General features: G+C 35.5%; 1 protein-coding gene and 1 long non-coding RNA gene across 6 annotated transcripts in view; one reads left to right on the top strand and one right to left on the bottom strand.

The window, feature by feature from the left end:
- Positions 1-22,886, top strand: part of TPK1 (thiamin pyrophosphokinase 1) — a 323,853-nt gene that overhangs the window by 255,636 nt on the left and 45,331 nt on the right. For 2 of the 5 annotated variants that reach the window (XM_077148604.1, XM_077148613.1), the window contains exon 9: positions 650-822. The exons of 1 other annotated variant lie outside the window; for it this stretch is intronic. In XM_077148604.1, the coding sequence (XP_077004719.1) occupies positions 650-810 (161 nt within the window). In that variant the 3' untranslated portion in view covers positions 811-822. Of the gene's footprint in view, positions 1-649; positions 823-10,781; positions 11,124-20,664; positions 20,769-22,886 lie in introns of those variants that run through there. 2 more of the 5 variants (XM_077148632.1, XM_077148622.1) reach the window with 2 other exon arrangements.
- On the bottom strand, positions 66-4,896 carry LOC143673740 (uncharacterized). Its single transcript, XR_013170576.1, has 3 exons — positions 4,773-4,896; positions 1,302-1,467; positions 66-127 (listed from the first exon to the last, which is right to left on the bottom strand). It is a non-coding gene; the product is annotated as an uncharacterized LOC143673740 (long non-coding RNA).

Below are 22,886 nucleotides of genomic sequence, written 5' to 3'. Positions count from 1 at the left end.
AACTTACCCATTTTTCCCCTTTTGACATCCAGATTAGAATTATAATTTTTCCTATGTTACTTCATATACTCTATAGATAAATTTTCATTTTTCTGAGGATTTTGTAACAGCATGGATCCTTGGAAGCCTGCGGATGAATAATTGCCTAGGAAAGTCACTAATTGAAGAAAATGTTACCTGTGGTATGCCCTAAGTCTAAGTGTATTTGTACCAATAGCTCCTCTTGCTGCAGGGGAGAGAACAGTTGGTTTTTTTTTTTTTTGATAACTTTTTTCTTAGACCCTGTTATCTAGGAAGACCCACAACAATTGATATTAAATCAGGGAATCACTAAAAACTTGTAATGTTAAAGTAATTGAAATCTATTATGTCCGAGGATACACTGACCTCTGATAACTTTGAGGACTTCTGTAGGGCAAGCCCCTAGCTGTGTGGTGAGACCTGAGAGATGGGGAGGAAGAAGCGTACTGTCGTTGCTTTGGCAAGTTGGTTGTTGGTTTCCTGATCCACGCTGTTGCCCTGGAGTCCTTGCTGGATTCTTTTCAATAATTAACTACTAGGTAATTGAAATATAAAATCATTGTGTTTAACTTGAGTTACTGTGTATCAGGAATGATGTATTACTTCCTTTCTTTCTCTCTCTGTCCAGATTATCACTGTTTTCTCATCATTCTAGCACCTTCACCTCTTCTGGATCAGAAGCATGTGTCTCTGTGTTATTCCCCAATTTTTGTCTTTGATGGTATGCGTGACCTAGTATACATCAGAGAGAAGAGTTCAGTGAGTCATCTCATGTGCTACAGAGCATAAATTCCCAAGAAGGTGAGGACTGCAGTGAACTCTTAGCATGCAAGTGGCCATAGTGATTAATTACCATTCTTGCCATTCCACTCGTGTTTCAGGATTTACCTGTGAATAATGGCCAGTCTAATGAAGCATGCTGTGGAATGTCTGATAACCTGACTTTTTCTGGGCCAATCCTTGATAATTCATGTAAGGGAGAATATAGTAGTCTGATCTTATGGCATAGTTTGAGTTATTTTCCCTTTAATAATTCCTGCAAAAAGGCCTACCAGTGAATGAATGAATAACTGAAGAGAAAGGAAGGGTAGGAAGTTGGTATCAGAACCAGAAGTCCCCCAATTGTTCTCTTTCTTAAATGCTTTACTGACTTGCACAGTAGTTCATCGCTGTGACTAAAGACAATAGACTTAACCATCTTTTGCAGTATGGTTTGAGTGCTATACAATATATCTGTCTTTAGCCCTTCCTCCTTTACCTTTAGTAGACATTAAATCTACCTCCATACAGAGTACTCTTTCACTTCCCGAGTTTGGAAGTTAAATTAAAATGTGATAACATCATTCATTTCTTTGAGTCGGTGGCAGAGCCCACAGGAACAATCAGCTTATTGATGAATCATTTGTCCACTTCTGGAACAGACACTGTAGTATACCTGCCAATTAACTAAAAGAGATACAGAAGGATAAACAGAATTATTTCACCTATTCATCCTTTGTGGGACCTAATACTTCATAAAATTAAATTGAAAATGTAGTTGCACCTGCAATTGTATGAAAAGTTTGCCACTGCAAAGTGATTTTTGCTTTAGACTAAATGTGGTTTTCACAGCATCCAGTGTGATACATAGCTATGTGATAACAAGACTTAAGAGCAAAGGATCATTGTTGGACCTGCAGTGCCATCTACAGAATAGATTGAATAATGTAGACTCCACTTCTCTTGTGCAGTTCAAAAATGCACAAGGGAAATATGTTGTATGTCTTTAGACTTAGCTGTGTATGTACTATAAGACTGTTGTTATATTAAAGAATGGTTGTGTATTTACAAAAGGCAGTTACCATACTTAAATCTCTATTAGACTGCTAAGGGAATGGGTTGCATTATTTTTTATTAAATTGATTGGGGAGCCCATTTATTGCAATGGGTTCATTAGATAGATTGGAGGAGTGATGTCATTAACACAGCAATGTAAAGCATCCCCTGAGAAAGGGTCCCCTAAGAAACAACTAATAAAAAGACAGAAATCCCATTTGCGTGGAACTCTGGAGGATAATAGAAACTGAAGAAGGATTCTATAAAAAGTGAAAACAACAAAGGAAAAAAAAACTGCCAAAAAAAGAAAGTAGGAGCTCTACAACTTGGACCTGTCAGTTAAGACCCCTGCCTCACAGTGCAGCACAGGCCTAGGGTACCTCTTTCCATGGATGCAAACCACAGAGCCACTCACTGCAAGAGTTAAAACCCCACATATATCCAGACATGGAACCCAGGCTGCAGACCTAGGGTGGATCCCAAGTAGCTGACAAGTGTGTCAGCTACAGATCAGGACTCTTGGAGAAGGAACAGAGGAAAGGAAACTTTCTCCTGGAAGTGAAACAATTGCACATAAAAGGGCAATTTTAAAAGTTGTACCACATGATCAGGGTAAGAAACAGATGCAAAAGATCTGAGCAAATCACAACAGTTAAACACAGTCTAATTTAAAGGTTCATTACAATCTGGACCAAGCCTTAACCCATACCTAATCTATATAAAACCCCAGGCATGAGGGAAAAACTGACCTTCAGGGTTAGCACATCAAAATAATGAGATGACAAAACACTAGCAAAAAAGCTATACTAAGAAACAGGAAACTATCTCATTCAAGGGAACTTCAGAGGAGACAAAGCCTTTAGAACTTTGAATACAGTTCAAGCAAATCCCCTAAATCAGTTCAAGAGGATGAAGGAAAATATGGACAGAAATAAACTAAATATGGATATAGAGCTATTGGATATGAAGAAGACAATGTATGAGCAAAGAGAAGAATTAGAAAGTATAAAAGAACATATAACTTATGTTATGAAAGCATAATAATGGAGAGGCATAAAACAGCAGATATGAACAGACAGAAGGAAAAATTAATTAACTAGAAGACAGGACTATTGAAATCATATAGTCAGAAGAACAGATAGAGAAAATGATGGAAAAAATTGAGCAGGCTCTAAGGGGCTTGTGTGACAGCATGGGGCATACTAATATATACTTCTCAGAAGAAGAGAAGGGAAAAGGAGCAGAAAAAATATTTGGGGAAATGACGGCCCAAAGTTTCCCAGCTCTTGTGAAAGACGTAAATATATGTTCAAGAAGCGCCACATACTCCAAACAGGATAAACTATGACAGACCGACTTCAAGACACATCCTAAAAGAATGTCAAATGCCAAAAAAAGAGAGAATCTGAAAGCAACAAGAGAAAAATAGTTCATCACATACAAGGGATCCTCAATAAGATTAAGTACTCATTTCTCATTAGAAACCATGGAGGTTAGAAGGCAATGGTATGGTATACTTACGGTACTGAAAGAGAAAACCTACCAACCAACAATTCTATATCTGACAAAACTGTCCTGCAAAAATGAGGGAAAATTTAAGAGATTCACAGATACATAAGAACTGAGACTTCATCACCAAAAGACCTGACCTGCCAGAATTGTTAAAAGGAGTTTCAGGTTGAAAGGAAAAGACAGGAGAGAGAATGGCTTGGAACAGTATGAAGAAGTGAAAATCTTAAGTGGTAAAGGTAAAACCCATTAGTACTGTATCCTCAATATATAACTCCACTTTTAATTTTTAAAAGAGTTAGAATATAACTGAATAAGAAATAATCATTTTTCCTGATAATGGACATGCAAGATATAAAGAGGTAATATAGGGCAAAAACAACCAACTTCCTAATATTAAAACTTTTTGGCAAAACTTCCAAGTCTCCTCAATTGGGAAAGAATAGTCTCTTCAGCAAATGTTGCTGGAAGAACTGGTGGCCATACACAAAAGAAGGAAGGAGGACCCCTTACCTCATACCATATATGAAAATTAACCAAAAATGTATCAAAGACCTAAACATAAGAACCAAGACAATAAAACTTCTTTTTAGAAGAAATGTGGGGCAGTATCTTCAGGACCATGTACTAGGCAATGGTTTCTTAGACCTTATACGAAAACCACAAGCAACAAAAAACACTAGATAAATGGGACCTCAACAAAATTAAAAGTTTTGTGCATCAAAGGACTTAATCAAGAAAGTAAAAAGGCAACCTACAGAATGAGAGGAAATATTGGGACATCACATCTGATAAGGGTTAATTTCCAGAATCTATAAAGAAATCCTATACTTAATAACAAAAAGATAAAGAACCCAATCAAAAAATAGTCAAAAGTCTTCAATAGGCATTTCTCCAAAGAAGATAAACAAATGGCCAAAAAGCACATGAAAAGTTGCTCAACATCATTAGCCTTCAGGGAAATACATATCAAAACCACAATGAAATACCACTTCCGGTTAGGTATTACAGAAAATTCTGTAATTACATGTAGGAGAAATCACTGTCAGGTTCTAGGAATACTTCACAATTCAAATTTGAGCAGCGCTGGGCCTTAAAAGATAGGTAAGATAAAAAGGTGAAAAAAGGAAAGAAGGGAGGGAGGGCTGCAGAGGGAGAAGGAAAGACATTGAGCATTCCTGGCAGGAGGAAGAATATGGAAATACAAGTAGAGCAGGAATGAGCATTCTGGTAATCAGGCAACCCACTTTCCTCTAGTTCAGATATCCTGGAACCTAATTATAATATTCAGGCTAAAGATAGGTCTGTCTCGCAGATACTAATGAAGGCAATTTTTATGCTACCAGAGATGTCCAGAGGCTTTGGGCTTCTTTGTAGGTCAGAACAGATTTGACTGTGGGACAGGTCAGGGGAAAAGGGATGCTAACCTGAAAAGACCACTTTTCAGTCTTGACCAAGTTTTTCAGGTTCCTTGAGGCTGTTCTTTCTCAGCCAGAATAGAAACAGCAACTAATCCTTTTATCTGAAGAAGAAAAGAAATTCAGTTATATCCGTTTGGGGTATCTTGACACTTGAGTTCTCCCCCTGCATACCTCATCACTCAATTTAGTGGGTTAAGATAATAAAATTGCAAGTGCTCAATATAAAAAGACACTAAATTCTTGACAATTTAAGATGATTAACACAAACCCACAGCAAAGCCAGGCCTGGGTGATCCAAGCTTCATTTAACCAGAGATAATCTGCTTGTCTCCCAATGCCTTTGTACCCTATTACAGGGATTTATGCAAATAAAGCCTTGCTAGACTTTTATCCTTTAGCAACAAAACGTTTTTGTATTGTGTGGGTGTTATCTTATTTAAATACTACTTCATACTAAAACAAATTGTGTTATACATAACATATTCGAATAAAAATTTGACATTCTATTTTTGAACATGCAAAAAAAAAAGAAAGAGAAGGAAACTAACATTTGTAGAGATCATATTAAGTGCCCTGCACAGTCTAGGAACTGTTTATTCCTTATAATAGCCCTATTAAAAGTTATTCTTTTCAGATTAAAATTGGAATACAGAAACTAGAGAGTTTTAGGATTCTTAAATTATGTAATGAAAAGAAATGATATTAATTGGGCGGGCCGCGGTGGCTCAGCGGGCAAGAGTGCTTGCCTGCCATGCCGGAGGACCCCGGTTCGATTCCCGGCCCCAGCCCATGTAAAAAACAAACAAACAAACAAAATATAATAAAACAAGAAAATGTTTAAAGATGTTTCCCTTTCTTCCTCCCTTCCTTCCTTCCATCCTTCCTTCCTTCTCTGTCTTTCCTTCCCTTCCTCCCTTTAAAAAAAAAAAAAAAAAAAAAAAAAAAAGAAATGATATTAATTATATGTTAGACATCATAGGTATGATTCTGAGTCGAACACACACATGCAGCTATGAGAAGAGCAGCATGAAGACATGTCCAAATGGAGAAAATAAAAAAGATCATTAGATACCTGTCACAGTGATGTTTATGATTGTGCCAAAAAGGTGTCATGGGTAAAGTAAATGTGTAGAAAGTGTGGTAACTTATTGAAAAAAATAATCATAGGAAGTCACTCCAAGGCTATTTACAATCATGAAAAGAACCTGAACCATAAGAAAAAGCTTTGTTGGAAGCAAGCAATCAAACAAACAAAAACAGGAAGAAGGTAATGGAAGGTGATTGAAGAGATATATGTGTGCAAGATGAAGAGGGAGATACGTGGTATAAAGCAGCTTTACATAATTATAAACGGTTTGTGGTTTTATAAATTAAAGGAATATACTTAAAACCCCAATTACAGGGATTAGCAGCCCAAACATGTGTGCCTTTCTTTACTGGTCTGAACAAATGTGGCATGAGGTTATCTCTAAAGTCAGAAAAATGCAGAAAAATATTATTCTCCTCCTTCACAGCATGCATGTTCTATAGGAGAAAGAATAGGTATTGTTATATTGTTAAAGAATTTGTGGGTGATTATGTTATAATCCCCATCAGGGATGGTAGTTGCTGCAGGCGGTGATTAGATAAATGTATGCAAATGGTAACTGTAACTGATGAATGATTGTTGATAGCTTTATGTGTGTAGTATTTTGCACCCTTGGAAACAGGCTCTGGCTACCAGAAATGTAGCCTGTAACCAGAGAATGCCCTTCAGTCTAAATGTAAGCTCTAATGTACTTTCTTGAGGGTGGGAATATGGCATGTTTTAGGATGACCGAGGAAGTCTTCTCTGACCTCATTACTTCCTCTGTCAGATTAGTGCTAATCAGATAAAGAGAGACAGAGAATAAAATCTAGTCAAATAATGCATTGCTGATATCTCACTTAAATACCCAACTGAAAAAAAGCAAGACAAGGCAGCCTGGGAATGGATGTGGGTTTAAGGGAGATTTACTCATTCCTATGTATCAGCTCAAGTCAATTGACATATATTTTTAAATAAATAAATAAAGCATATATTCTGAACAACATTTGGAGTACTGTAAAGGTTTCAAAAAGTAATAAATATGTATCCATACCATAGATTTTCAATCTACCAAGATGGCCAGATGTGTATAAATACATGTTGTACATTTTCTTACTTCAGCCAAAAAATAAAACAAGACTAAAACCAAACATATAGGGAAACAAAACTAACTTGATTTTTTAAAAAAGATCTGTTAAAAATAACCCTATCTATAACTTGACTACATGAGATCCATTTAAAGAAGAGCGGCACAGAAATATTTAATAAATTTATTAAATTTACATTTAATAAATGTAAGTAAAGTTAGACATACAAGAATAAAGCCATTGACATTTTCCTTAGACGAAGCTGAATTCAAGGTGTTAGAAAGAAAGCCATGCCTGAAAGAGAATAAAAGCTCACCCGGTTGTGGAGGAGAAAAGAATTTATTAACGATCTTTCAAGAATGGGCACATAGCCAAAAAATGGTGGCTGGTGCGCTGAGCAACTGAAAGCAGTAGTATTTATTTCCTAAGCCTAGACGTAGGTCCCTCCTCTGTTTCTCCACTGCATGGTTACTCCAGAGGTTACGGCCTGTCCAGATAATCTAACTAATCCAAATTTCCCAGTGAAGGTTCCCACTTTTACTTATGCTCTACATTTCAGGAACCATGGCTATTACTCATTTAAACGTGTTTCTACCTATTTGGCGCCAATTCCAGGTTTGTGTCAGGGCCTCTCTCCTTTTCCTACCTGCAAGACCTGTTTGAGCTCTCCTGCAGCCCTTTCCTACACCATTTTGTGTGAAAGCTAAACTGAAGTTTTATTCTTACAAAGCTATACTAGATTAACAGATAAATGGGGCATTTATAACATCAAATTGCACACAAGGGTATAAGTATGTATACCCATATACTATTGCACCAAAATCCATAAAGCATAAATTACAGAAAGGAAAAAGAGAAACTTGACAGAAACACAATAGTGTTTAGATGTAATAGATTACAGCCTGTAATTAACCTCGTCAGTGCATGACAAATTAAGAAAATCAACCAACCAACCAACCAACAAAAAGATGTGAAAGATCTGAATGTATAATTAGTAAATGTTTATGTAATAGATAAATGTGTATATGAATAAATATGCATGTACATGAAGGTATATATATGAAATACAGACATACATATGTATATGATTAAAATTTATAGGATAGCAGAGAATACCATTTATTAGCTTCTTCGAAATTTACAAAACTTTAAAAACCCAGTTTCTTCTCCAAACTAGAAATAATGCATTCTACATTCTGACCCAGTGCCACAAAACCAGAAATAATAAGTAATATATCCTAGGAAGTACCATTTTGATTGCTGAATGAAAAGGAGTATTTATACATTATAGAAATTGGAAAAATAACCCCAGACACCTGCATATCATGCGATACTGTTAACGTTTGCAAATAAGAAAATATATAGCTTATAATACTTCTATTAAAAGAAGAAAGAAAAAAAATGAATCAGTTTTCACTTCAGAAGATATAAAGGGAATAATAGAGTAAATCTAAGGAATCTAATTATCAAAGAAGAAATTTAAAATCACAAAGTCATTAAACAGTCTGATTCTTTAAAAGAAAGAAACCAATAAATAGGTTTCTCAAAAAGAGGAGAAAACAGAAAAAAGTAAAATTAGAAATGAAAAATGGCAAATAGCCACAGTTACAGTACAGATTAAGTGAATGAAAAATACTGTGTCTAACATTTGACATTCTATTTCAACAGAAATAGGGCACTGTGGGATGAATTTGCTTCTCATGTTCCCTATGGATTTGACTCAGTCAATTAATGACAGCAGAATCAGGAAAGATAGAAAAGGGGGAATTATTGTTCCAAGTTTTGGTTATATTTGGTTTGTCATTACAACTTTTGACATTATTAATATTTTGGATAGAGTACTTCCAGAATTTTTTTAGCACATCATTAAAAATTATATATCATGTCAAGATTTGGATGAATTAATGTAAACTTGGTGAAATATAACTTACCTTGCATATATAAATATCACATAATGTATTACTGTGGAAAGTATAGATTTTAGGGTGGGGTGGGGTGGGGATTCCTTAACAGTTACTTATATTTAGTTAGGGTGTCAACAACTGAAGGCAACACTGCTTTAATTTATAAGATTAGTACTCACTACAAAGTCTTTATATCCAGAATAAGATATCATAGCATATCAATTGAAGAATTACTACTCTTTCTTACTCCTTTTAAATAAAACTTCAGAAATTCTATTCAGGTTCCCATGTCATGTCTTTCATTATGAGCTCCGTTTTCTGTGCCTGTTGTGTATTTTCAAACAAAAAATTATCATAAACATACTCTTCTACACTTATGGATTATTAAATATGTTATCTTATTTTATATGTACAGATCTACCTAACTCTTTTAATAGGTAGATATGTTAAAAATGCATACATAGCTTTATATTATTTATAAAGTATCACAGAAAGCAATTTTCTTTTTCACATATTTGCCAAACCAAAACTTTTTTGCCAGTCTGTTGGGGGGGTGGAGTGGGGAACAGTGTCATTTTAATTTAATTTAATATAATTCTTCTCCACATTTCCACCAGCCAGAATAATTTGTTTTTATTCTGTCTTTTACTTTTTTTTAAGTTAAAGAACTAAAACATTTAATACATTACAAGAAAAGCTAATCTTCCTAGACCGCCCAGACCTCACTTTTCTTTCTGAGTGGCAGTGTGTTCTATACCCTTGTAAAACTTTTTGTGTATTTTCAAATGCCTGTTGGTGTTTCCTTATGCAAAATATTGCATTATTTTCTGTTATTTTAATGTAAATAACAGAAAAGATCTTATAAAATTTAGAGTTTTATTTCTGAATCACGTGAGTCATTTGAAATACATTTGAGGATAAGGAAATTAAAGACATGGAATAAACACTATTTTTACTCCCAATTGCTAGTTTGTTTATAGCCCATTCGTCAGTTCACCATGTGCTTATTAACTGAAGTTATTGCCATTATCAAATATAAAATATCTAGGCATATATGGTCAATTTCTGTGATTTTTCCCACTTATTTTTCTATTCCTGCATTGTTTTAATAACTGTAGTTTAAGTCTACCATTTTATACACCTCTCCATATTTTCCTTAGTATTCTCCTATTTAAGTTCTTTCAGTGAACTTTGGAATCATTTTATTATACTCTCAAAAAAAAAATCATGGGGTTTATTTTGTTTTGCAATTTTGATGAATTTATAAATTAAACTAAGGGAAATTTTCATCTTTTTATCTGTTTAAAATTTTCTCCAGAAAGTACTAAATTTTCACAGAAAATTACAGTGTTACCTCTATAAGACATGTGACCTAATCAACTCAGTGGTGTGTGTCATTCTACCCTAACACATACTATATCATCATCATGGCAGCTAATATTTGAATATCTGTTATAAACTGTACACTGTGCTAAGTGATTTACACATATTTTCCCACTTTTCCTCATTGTGACTGAGGCTCATAAAGATGATGGTATTTTCCTAAGAACAGATAGCTAAATAGTGGTACCTGGATTTGAACTAGATTCCAAAACCAGAACTCTTAATGTATATAGCCTTCCTTTGGAGGATGTTTATATATGCAGAAACAAGAACCCAGAGATGTTATTTCTACATGCCACTTCTCAAATACTAACTCTTGGGCATTAGGGAGAACTTGAATATGTTCACATAATTCCAAAACACTGGAAACTTTTATAGTTGAGTTTTAATTTTTATTAATCATTCTCCCTTTTTAGTCTCCATCTTTTTAGTTAGCTTTCACATGATCATTTAATTTTTTTTTTAATGCTCGTCAAACAAAATTCTAAAGCATTTTTTTATGTGAATACATGATAGATTTGTATATGGGTAAAGAATGTGTTTAAAATCTTGTCTTTTTTAAAACATTAATTAGATGCTGAGGCATGCTTAGACAAGCATCAAGGAAAGCCTGAGTTCACTGTTATCTGGTCATGCCACAGTCTTCTGTCAGCAGAGAATGCCTAATCGGGGAAGGAGCTTGAGATACTGAGCTATCTGGATGTAGGTACATGAAGAAACTAGAGTATGAAGAAATCACATATTTGTAATGTGTGCCTCCATGCCCCAAGCCCATTCAAAAGGAAAATTAAGGGCAAGATTTAAGAGGAAAACAAAAAAAGAGTAGAAAGATATAATGGATGTCTCCACAGGAGTTTCAGGTCTTTTTACCTTGCTAATGAAGCCATTTCTGGCAGCATCTGAGAGGGTGGAGGCAAGTGGCCTAAAATGTGGGATATGATGGTAGAGAAAAAGTTTAGCCCTGAGGCAGCCTTTAAAATAAAGTAGGGTGCTTTATCACAGCTACATGGCTTGACATACCTTTGGTTTTCATAAAAATTTTTTCTACTTTTTATACATGGTTGTATATATTATAGTTTAAATCATGTCCTATATAAATGATTTTTAAAATTATGCTGATGCCATTATAGGAAGGTTTTTGGTTTTTTTCTTCTCTAAAGGGCATATGCTAAAGGAGCCTGCCCCTGCAAAAAAAAAAAAAACATGGTTAAGAATTACTAACAGCCCTAAGACTGTTATCTAAAGTGAAATAAAGGAAAGGTATGACAAAAATTAAACAACCTCTACTCTTGGTAATAAGCACATAATCATTTTAGGATGAATTGTGAATAGGTTATATAACAGTAGAACACTATCTTTAAAGGGCCCAAAGTTAGCTATGTATATCAATTTTTTTTTCTTTAATGCATTTTATTTGTTCTACCAAGTTGTGGCTTATTTTCCAAATCTATAAAGCTATGACCCGATTTTCCCAGTGTGTCTGTGAAATACTGATCCCTTAGAATCAGCTATTTATACTTTTTGTTGAGAGAACTGATCATTTATCACTTCCTTTGAAAGGCCTATCCCATTTTCCTGTTCAAGACCAAATTCTCTACACAACTATTCTCCAACTCCCACCTCATTCTATGGTGAAGCAAAGCTATTCAGCCAACCAAAAAGATGTCAAGCAACAAATAACTTCTTTTGGGAACCTTAGAAAAAGACCTGTTGAAAATCAACACATATATGCATAGATTGTATATATCCTCTTCTACCCCACAGTGACTCAGTAATTTTAGCCAGGTATTTCTGTTTTGATTCTAGTTTGTGAACTCTTCCTTGTTTGGCTGGGTGCAGCCATATTCCACAATTCATTGTCTGTCACCAAGAGTAATGGCCCATTTCCAAGGGTGAAACATAACAATTTTTTCTGCATGCATCAGGTAAACAAGTTGTGTGGCTGCTCAGTGATCTCTCCGAAGTGGGCTGAAGAGCATATTAACCTTTCAGTACCATCCCAGTTTTCACTGTGGTTCTTTTCTATTATACTCTTCATTTTTCTTCATAAAATGCAGGCTTAACTAATAATGCAACATCCTGTCACTAGTGAGTAGACTGTGATATGCTGTAAATTTCAGAACACCTCAACCTTCAAACCTCTGTTGCATGAAAATGCCTTCATAAAGCTATTAAGAAAATAGTTTGTTTTTCTTTTGATTTCTGGTTATCCTCAGTGGTGTCAACCACACATTCCATGGCTTTTTTCATTTTCACTTCTAACATAAGACTTCAAATGGGCCTCTGCATTCTAGGAATTAAAAATCTGAAAGCTGCAGAAAGAAAATTAGATGTGCTTTAAGTACCATATCCCATTTTGTTTGGTTTTCATGAATCCTTTGTCTGCATATACATCTGGTTTTTGCAGATATAAAATTTGTGATTTTCCAAGCTGGGGACAGTGCTATAAGAACAATCAGCAGATTTTGGCTGTTGTTGGTTAGTACAGCGTCCCGAGTGAAAACACAGTTATGTGGATGATATTGAATAGATACATAAGAGTTGGCAAAAAAAAATTCAAGGGAACTACATTCTGCTAAGTTACTTCACTTTCCAGTCAGTATAGGGATTACGGAGGCTTTAAAAGTTGATCTAACCTCCCCAACATTTTTTCTTTTTAATGATGAGTGAAATAAAAATGCAGAGTTTTAAACAAGAAAAACAGTGACATAAAAATAGAGGGAACACGAGTATTGAATTAATTCAAGGAATTTAGTAACCAAGAAACAAGTGAGTTGATCTTATTGCTCAGTGAAGGAAAAACTGTCAATCCTCAAATAATTATGAAAGCATAAATGGACAGCAGAGAAAATATAAAACATTATTATATATTATATATATATATAATATATAATATATATAATTCCAATCAAAAAAGCTCCCTATTATATTTATGGCATTTTTATATACATATACTCAAACTCATCATAATAGATACACAGTAAAGAAAATTTAGGTCTTGTTCATTACTCACATATCTTTGCAGCCCTTTCAAAATCTGGACATACATTCCAGTTTAGCAGTTTAATCTTTATCTTTATTCCTGGGGGGAAGAAAAGACATGGCTTTTGTACTCAGCTGGTTCTGTATCCTTCTGTATGCTACTGCACGTATTTTGCTTCTCTTTGCTTAAAATGCCTTAGGGGATTAAAATATTACTAATAGGATTACCTATGAAACAAACCTGTTTAAGGCTGAATTTATTATATTCAAGGACTTTTTGGCTCAGTGGCAGAGTTCTTATCTGCCATGTGGGAGACCCTGGGTTCGATTCTCAGTGCCCGCCCTTGTGAAAAATAAATAAATAAAGTGGAGTGAAGGACGAAACAAAAAATTCAAATGAATTAAATTCAATTTAATCACTCTACTTCATTTATACTAAAATAAATCACTATATTGAAACAGATCACATTCATAATAAAAATATTCAAAAATAAATTGCATAATTTTCAGTTTGCCAAAATTATCATTAAAGAATTAAAGCATCAAAAACAAGAAAAAAAATTAAAACATCAGAAACTTGTAATTTTAACATTTTTAGCCTTTGACTTGTTTAATTCCTTATTTAATTCCCAAGTAACATAATACTTCATTGTCTGTATCTTAATTATGCATTTGTGAAATTTAAGAATATATTTTCTGGGTGGTGCAATGGTGGCTCAGTGGCAGAATCCTCTCCTGCCATGCCAGAAACCTGGGTTCAATTCCCAGAGCCTGCCCATGTTTAAAAAATAATAATGTATTTTCTAACTAGGGAGACTTTCTAATCACCAAGATCCATCACTAAGGGCCCTTACTCTTTGCTTAGGATCACCTCATTCCTTTATAAAACACATTTTTTGAATCCCTACTACATTCAAGGCCTTATGTCAGGCACTGAGAACATAAATAAAACGTAACCCCATCTTCAAATGCACACACTCTAATAAATCTCAGATTTGGAGCTGAGGAAGGGAGAAGGATATAAAGGATTATGAGGGCATATCAGGATTTCCCAGACAACTCTTCAGACCTTATACACAATACCCATCATGAGTTACTGTTACTGAATAAAATACCTCATAACCCTCATTTATGTGGCACTGACATAATAGTGATAATTATTAAGTGTGTGATAAAACAGCACACACTTAGAAGATACTACTATGTACCAGACTTTCTTCTAAATATTTTATATATTACTGGATTTCATCTTCACAACAATATGTGGTAGGTACTATGAATGTCCCACTTTTGCAGATGAGGAAACAAGTACAGATAGGTTAAATAACTTGCTCAAGATCACGCAGGTAGTTAGAGGCAGGGCTGAGAACACTTACCAAAGAATTGGCGCTCCAGAGTCTGACACTTAAATATGTGCTGTACTGCTTCATATGACTGAAATTCATTGACCAAAAAAAAACACCAAACATTCTTGTTATCACTGAATCAAAAAAGAGTCAACCCAATGTTTTTAGTTAGTTTAGACAAATGAATTGAATTATTAAATTGCTATTGTGTTAGCTATTTATCAGCTGTTAACGTGGCACCATATAATTAGCTGTGATAGCAATTACCTTCTCTTAGCCTTCTCTTCATACTATCAAATGCTAGTTATCTTATTTGTTTTTCTCCTAGAGATTCTGATTTTAACCCTTTTAATCATTCATTTGGACCCAACAGGTCCAGGCTCTACAAATAGCCAATTAGTGAATGAAAGTAGGTGTGTTATTCCATCAAGTAAGTACATTATAACAGGATGAAAAAAAAAAAAATGGAATACTAGTAAACATTAAGTTATGAGATGAGGGTTTTCAAAAGTATGTTCTTGCTTTTCCTTTAGAGGCAATTTACTTTCAAGAAATCCCTTTCTAATTCTGCTTAAAAACTATTCTATTAAATATTAACACGCTATGACATGTTAGAAATAAGCAGACATACAAGGTCACACAAGAACCGTAAGGGGGAAGAAAAAAGACCAACAATGACTTTATATATTAGAATTATCTGACCCAGTCTTTATAGTTATGTTTATTCTCTTTAAAGACAAAAAAATCAAGCTTGAAAACCTTGGCAGGGAACTGGAAACTACAAAAACTTGCATGGCACGTTTGAAAACCTCGTAGAAATCCTAGAACTAAAAAAATGCAGTAATAAAAATTAAGAAATCAATGGAGAGAATAATTTGAAAAAAGAATAAATAAGCTGAAGATATATCAAAAGAAGTTATTAAATTGAAGACCAGAGATTTATTGAATGTAGATGATAGAAGAGAAAGTGAGACATTTAACTGGCATCCCAGCAGAAGACAGAAAATGGAATAGTGGCAATATATGAAAATAAAATGACTGAGATTTATGTAGAGTAAATAGAAAGCCACACCTACAGCTATTATAGTGAAATTTTGTTTAAAAATTACTAAAATCCTAAAAGTAGACAGAAATAAGTGTACAAATTAGAGCAACAATTGGATCGTTAGTTGACTTTTCTGGCACCACCATGACAGTAGACCTCTATGTTCAGTGTACTGAGAGAAATAACTATCAACCTGTAATTCTATACACAGTAAAAATATCTTTCAAGAATTAAGATGAAATAAAGACATTTTCAGACAAATGAAGAAAGAGACATAGATAAGATCATGTCCACATAAAGTATGTTCCTAAAGATATAATATTTCAGGCAGCATGAAAAGGATCCAAGATAAAATGTTAAGGGTATGTTGGAAGGAATAAGGGGAAAGGAAGATGGTGAAAATGGGGGTGAATCTAATTCTAAATAAGTATGACAGTAAAAACACTAGCGGCTTGTAGGTTTTAAAAATATATATAATTATTATACGAAAATTAACTCTGTCAATCATGGAATTAAATATAAAGTGTAAAACTGAAACTTCTAGAAAAGTACATAGGAGAAAATCTACATCATGGAACAAACTTTTGTTAGATGCAACAATTTGAAAGAACTTCAAGGAAATTATGCTGAATGAAAAATGACAATGTAAAAAGGATATTTACTGCACAATTCCATTTATTTGTGATCTAACTTCATTACAGATATAGTGGTTGCCAGGGATTAGAGAAGGGGGAGAAAGGATAAATGTGGCTATAAAGGGGTAACATGAAGGAATCTGGTGACTGAGTATCTCAATTGTGCTGATGGTTATGCGGTCCTACACAAGTGATAAAATTTCATAGAGCTATACATATACGTGCACACTCATTCACTAGTGAGTGCATGTACAACTGAAATCTGAATACTATGGATTGTACCAGTATTACTTCTTGGTTTTGATATACTGTAGTGGATAAGATTTAACATTGGGGAAGAAGAGTGAGGGTTGTGCTAGGGGAAGATGGCAGAGAATTTCTGTGTGCATTTTTTTTTACAACTTTGTTTATATAAGTATTTCAAAATAAAAATATTTTCAAAAAAGGTGAAGGGAGCGCAGGCCACCATGGCTCAACAGGCAGACTTCTTGCCTGCCATGCCAGAGACCTGGGTTCAATTCCCAGTGCCTGCCCAGGCAGAACAAAAAAAAAAGGTGAAGGGAAAAAATATATAAAATTAACATATACAGCCATAGCATGTTTGTGTAAATTAGAATAGTTAAATGGATTTATAGTGTTAGGAGATTCTTGTATTGGCTAGCGAGCAGAGGCACTGAAGAATATTAGACTTACTTTGCTTAAGCAAGTTGAAATGTCTAAGATAATTACTAAAAGACTACTAACAGTGTCTAACTTATAACCTAGTAGACAGATATTTGGGTAGATACTTACCAGTGAGTTTATTTATGGAATTTAACATTGATTTCATAGAATGCATATGTCATTGATATCAGTTGACATTGGTAAAGTATGAGGGACACCATAGGATAAAGGAATCTTTTTAATGAGAAGACACTACACATTAGAACCAGAAAGAAACTCAAATAAGCAAGCTGACTTGAAAAAAGGTGAAGAAAGGTGAAAAAGTACCCTAAAATGTCATTTCAATTGAGAGAACTAAAAATGTTGAGATAGTGCTTTTATTCTGATTGACAACTACAGTTGGACTCAGGAATAAAATAAAAGGCAGCATGTGGTATACCTCAAAGTGCAAGGGAAAACCAAGATTTAGTTGGTAATATCAACTGAGTTTATTAGGGTAACAAGATAACTGTTACTGGGGACTTCCGGAGAAGATGGCGGCTTAGTAAGACGCGCGGGTCTTAGTTCCTCCTCCAGAAAAGCAACTAAAGAAACAGAAACAATACGAAACAGCTCCCAGAGTCACGACAGAGACCAAAAAGACAGCGTACCCCATTCTGGAACAGCTGAACGGGCAGGGAGAATCTGCTGCGGTGAGATACCCGAGGGGCGCGCGTTTTCCCGGCCGGGGCGGCTGGCGACTGGGGTCCCCTCCACGCACGTGGCTCCCCGGTCTGACTGGGAACGTTGGATAGCGGGGCCCTCCCGTCACGCTTGGCGTTTCGGGCCAGCTGGGCAATTAGGACCGGCACTCTCCCAAGCCGCGGAGGCCAGCGAACCCCGCCTCCACGCGCGGTTTCCCGGGCCGACTGCCCCACAGACAGACGAGCGCCACGAGCGCCACCTACTGGGCAGGAAAAGAAAAACAGAGCCCAGAGATTTCACAGAAAAAGCTTTCAACCAGCTGGGTCCCACACCCAGGGAAATCTGATCAAATGCCCAGACACCAGCAGAAAATAATGGATGACGCTCGGAAAATTGAAGATATGGCCCAGTCAAAGGAGCAAACCAATAGTTCAAATGAGATACAGGAGCTGAGACAACTAATGCTGAATATACGAACAGAAATGGAAAAACTCTTCAAAAAGGAAATCAATAAATTGAGGGAGGACACGAAGAAGACATGGGCTGAACAAAAAGAAGAAATAGAAAATCTGAAAAAACAAATCACAGAACTTATGGGAGTGAAGGACAAAGAAGAAAAAATGGAAAAAGCAATGGATACCTACAATGGTAGATCAAAAGAGACAGAAGCTACAATTAGTGAACTGGAGGATGGAACATCTGAATTCCAAAAAGAAACAGAAACTATAGGGAAAAGAATGGGAAAACTTGAGCAGAGGATCAGGGAACTGAATGACAATATGAAGCGCACAAATATACGTGTTGTGGGTGTCCCAGAAGGAGAAGAGAAGGGAAAAGGAGGAGAAAAACTAATGGAAGAAATTATCACTGAAAATTTCCCAACTCTTATGAAAGACCTAAATTTGCAGATCCAAGAAGTGCAGCGCACCCCAAAGAGAATAGACCCAAATAGGCGTTCTCCAAGACACTTACTAGTTAGAATGTCAGAGGTCAAAGAGAAAGAGAGGATCTTGAAAGCAGCAAGAGAAAAACAATCTGTCACATACAAGGGAAACCCAATAAGACTATGTGTAGATTTCTCAGCAGAAACCATGGAAGCTAGAAGACAGTGGGATGATATATTTAAATTACTAAAAGAGAAAAACTGCCAACCAAGACTCCTATATCCAGCAAAATTGTCCTTCAAAAATGAAGGAGAAATTAAAACATTTATAGACAAAAAGTCACTGAGAGAATTTGTGACCAAGAGACCAGCTCTGCAAGAAATACTAAAGGGAGCACTAGAGTCAGATACAAAAAGACAGAAGAGAGAGGTATGGAGTAAAGTGTAGAAAGAAGGAAAATCAGATATGATATATATAATACAAAAGCCAAAATGGTAGAGGAAAATATTATCCAAACAGTAATAATACTAAAAGTTAATGGACTGAATTTCCCAATCAAAAGACATAGAATGGCAGAATGGATTACGACCCAGCAATACCACTGCTAGGTATCTACTCAAGGGACTTAAGGGCAAAGACACAGACGGACATTTACACACCAGTGTTTATAGCAGCATTATCTACAACTGCAAAGAGATGGAAACAGCCAAAATGTTCATCAACAGACGAGTGGCTAAACAAACTGTGGCATATACCTACGATGGAATATTATGCAGCTTTAAGACAGACTAAACTTATGAAGCATGTAATAACATGGATGGACCTAGAGAACATTATGCTGAGTGAGTCTAGCCCAAAACTAAAGGACAAATACTGTAAGGTCCCAGTGATGTGAACCGACATTCGAGAATCAGCTTGGAATATATCATTGGTAACAGAGACCAGCAGGAGTTAGAAACAGGGTAAGATAATGGGTAATTGGAGCTGAAGGGATACAGACTGTGCAACAGGACTAGATACAAAAACTCAAAAATGGACAGCACAATAATACCTAAGTGTAATGTAACTAGGTTGGAACACTGAATGAAGCTACACCTGAAATATGGTTTTTTGTTTGTTTGTTTGTGTGTTTGTATCTTTTGTTTTTGTTTTTTTTCTTTTTCCTTTTTATATATATATATATTATTAGTATTATTATTTTAATTCTCTTCTCTATATTAACATTCTATATCTTTTTCTGCTGTTTTGCTAGTTCGTTTACTAAATCGATGCAAATGTACTAAGAAATGATGATCATATATCTATGTGATGATACTAAGAATTACTGAGTGCATTTGTAGAATGGAATGATTTCTAAATGTTGTGTTAATTTCTTTTCTTTTTTTGATTAATAAAAAAATTAAAAAAAAAAAAAGATAACTGTTACTATCCAGGTATTTAATTCTTAAACTATAAATATGTAGGTATGGGGGTATGGATTTGACTCTTTTTTTTTTTCTTTTTTAATCTAGATATAACTAACACTTTAAATGAATTCATCACTTTAAAGTATACAGTTAGTGGTTTTTAGTATAATTCATCATGTTGTACAGCCATCACCATTATCCAATTCCAGAACATTTCCATCACCTGAAAAAGGAACCGTCGTTTTAGCAGTCAATCCCAGTTCCTCACTCCCTTCATCCCCTTAGAACCACTGATTTATTTTCTGTCCCTATGGATTTGCCTATTCTGGACTTTTGTATAAAAAAAGTTAATCATTATGTGGTTTTTTGTGTCTAGCTTCTTTCACTTAGATATATTTTCAAAGTTTAACTATTTTGTGGTGTATAGTGGTACCTCATTCCTTTTTATTGTTTGGATCCAGTCATCAGTTGGTGGAAATGGCTATGCATATTTGTGCATGAACGTATCTTTTCAGTTCTCTTGGGTATGAAGAGAGAATCACTGGATAATATGGTTGTTCTATGTTTAATTTTCTGAGGAATTGCCAAACTGTTACAGAGCAGATACACCATTTTACATTCCCACTAGAAATGTATGATGGTTCTAGTTCTTCTACCAACCTTATTTTCTATTTTTTTAAATTTATTTGTGTTTCTTAATTGTAGCCATCCTAGTATCCTAGTGAATGTGAAGTGGTATTTCATTATGGTTTTGATTTGCATTTCCTAGCGAGAAATAATGTTGATCTTTTCATGTATTTTTTTTTTTTTAGGTGTGATCATTTTGGAGAAATGTCCATTGCTCATTTTGTAATTGGCCTGTTTGTCTTTTTGTCATTGAGTTATGGCAGTTCTTTATATATTCTGAATAGTAAACCCTTATCAGATCTGTGAATTGTAACTATTTTCTCCCATTCTGTAGGTTGTCTTTTCATGTTCTTGTTAGTATCCTTGATATACAAAAGTTTTTAATATTAGTGAAGTTCAACTTATCTGTTTTCTTTAGTTGCTTGTTTTCTATTCTTTCATAAAGCTAGTTTTATTAAAATGAAATGCTTTTTACTATTTTAAATTCTTTTGTCATCAATAATTTAGATGATTTCATTAGTACCTATCTCACTAACAAGATGGTATATTAGTTTTCTATGACTGCAGTAACTACCATAAACTTAGTGGCTTAAAACCACCCAAATTTATCATTGTACAGTTCTCCAGTTCACAAGTACAAAATGGGTCTCACCAGGCTGAAATCAAGATTTCAACAAGACTATGTTCCTTTCTGAAGGCTGTAGAGGAGAATTCATTTTCTTGCCCTTTCCATCTAGAGGCTGCTCATGTTCCTTGCCTTATAGCCCTCTTCCTCCATCTTGGCCAGCAATGTCAGCCAAGTTTTGATGCGGGATGTGCTTATATATTCATTCCGCCTACCACAGACACCCTACTGCAGGCCTGTTCCACTAAATCTAGGGACATATGCTGACAGCTAATGAAACTATAAGTACTCAAGACTACAGAGATCATAATGGCCGAATGCTTGGTCAATATGCAAATGATTTGACTCCTAATGAGCCTGTTTTATAGTAATTAATCTGGAGGGTTTTTTTCCGACACTCTTGTAGGGAAGCAATTCAGAAATTTGGCATTATTGATAGCATTCTTAAAAACTGGCTTACTGCTAAAACCTCCAGATGGTTCCTAGGCCAGATAAGCCCTGAAACCCAGAAATACCAGTTTCTCCAAGACCATCAACCTGTTGCAGCCCCCTGCCCCATCCCTGACACCCCTTTTCAACATGAAGAAGTTAGAATGGTCATTGCCCAAATATCCCAAAATTGTCAGAAGAATCAAAGGAATTGTAATAGAGTGGATAGGATTTAGCAAATGAGTATGATGATTGAAAAAAATCAATTATATTGATATTTCTTTTTAATCTCCAGTGACTTAGAGCAGATAGAAGGAAATACCTGAAACTGTGGAACTGTAACCCACACCAAACATTGAAATTTGTTCTATAACTACTTGTTAAAATGCACTTTGAAATTCACCACTTTTTAAAACATCTATTTCACAATTAAAAAATGTTTTAAAAGAGAAAAACAAAACAAAAACAGTCTAGTCAGAGTACATGACAGCACTTTGTAAAGTTGTATTGAGCACTGTGTAAACATACGGCAGCGCTATCATATGGTGTATTAGGTAGGGTTCTCTAGAGAAACAGAATCAACAGGGAACACTCACAAATATAAAATTTATAAAAGTGTCTCACTTGACCGCGGGAACCCAGAGTCCAAAATCTTCAGTGCAGGCTGAAGCCGACAATTCCAGTGGAGGGTCTGGATGAACTCCACAAGAGAGGCTTGCCAGCTGAAGCAGGACGAGAGCCTGTCTCTTCTGAATCCTCCTTAAAAGGCCTCCAGTGATTAGACTGAGCATCACTCATTGCGGAAGACACTCCCCTTGGCTGACTGCAAATGGAATCAGCTGTGGATGCAGCTGAGGTGATCATGCTCTAATTCTATGAAATGTCCAATTTGCAACAGACAGGCCAGCACTTGCCCAACCAGACAAACAGGTACCACTGTAAGAATTTGAGAATTTTGCCACGCAAAGGAGGACTCCAAGAGACGTTCTCTCATGCAACACGCAAGGGGTTTATTTTCCACACATGTGTGGGGCTCGCTGAACACGCAGGAACAGAGAGCCCCCCGCCTGAGCTTGTAAAAGTTTTTTAAAAGGGGTAAGATGAGGGGGGTGGGAGTCGAGCATGGGTCACAGGTGCTGTTTTGCAAAAAGCAGATAAGAGCAGCTTTACAACAAGCACTTTTAACAGTTTCACAGCGAGCATTTCTTGAGCATGAGTCATGGGAGTGGCTATTGCAGATAGCCACAGTTTTACAAGTGATTTAGGCGCAAGGAGTCAGGGGGGGGAAGGGCGAGAAACAGATAACCGCCCTGGGAAAGTCTCGGATTGTTTATTTTCAACCTGATGGGGCCC

The sequence above is a fragment of the Tamandua tetradactyla genome, chromosome 1 (assembly GCF_023851605.1).
Source record: "Tamandua tetradactyla isolate mTamTet1 chromosome 1, mTamTet1.pri, whole genome shotgun sequence".
Taxonomy (NCBI): Eukaryota; Metazoa; Chordata; class Mammalia; order Pilosa; family Myrmecophagidae; genus Tamandua; species Tamandua tetradactyla.
Note: the sequence above shows the minus strand (reverse complement) of the source record. Positions and strands in the feature narration are given on the sequence as shown.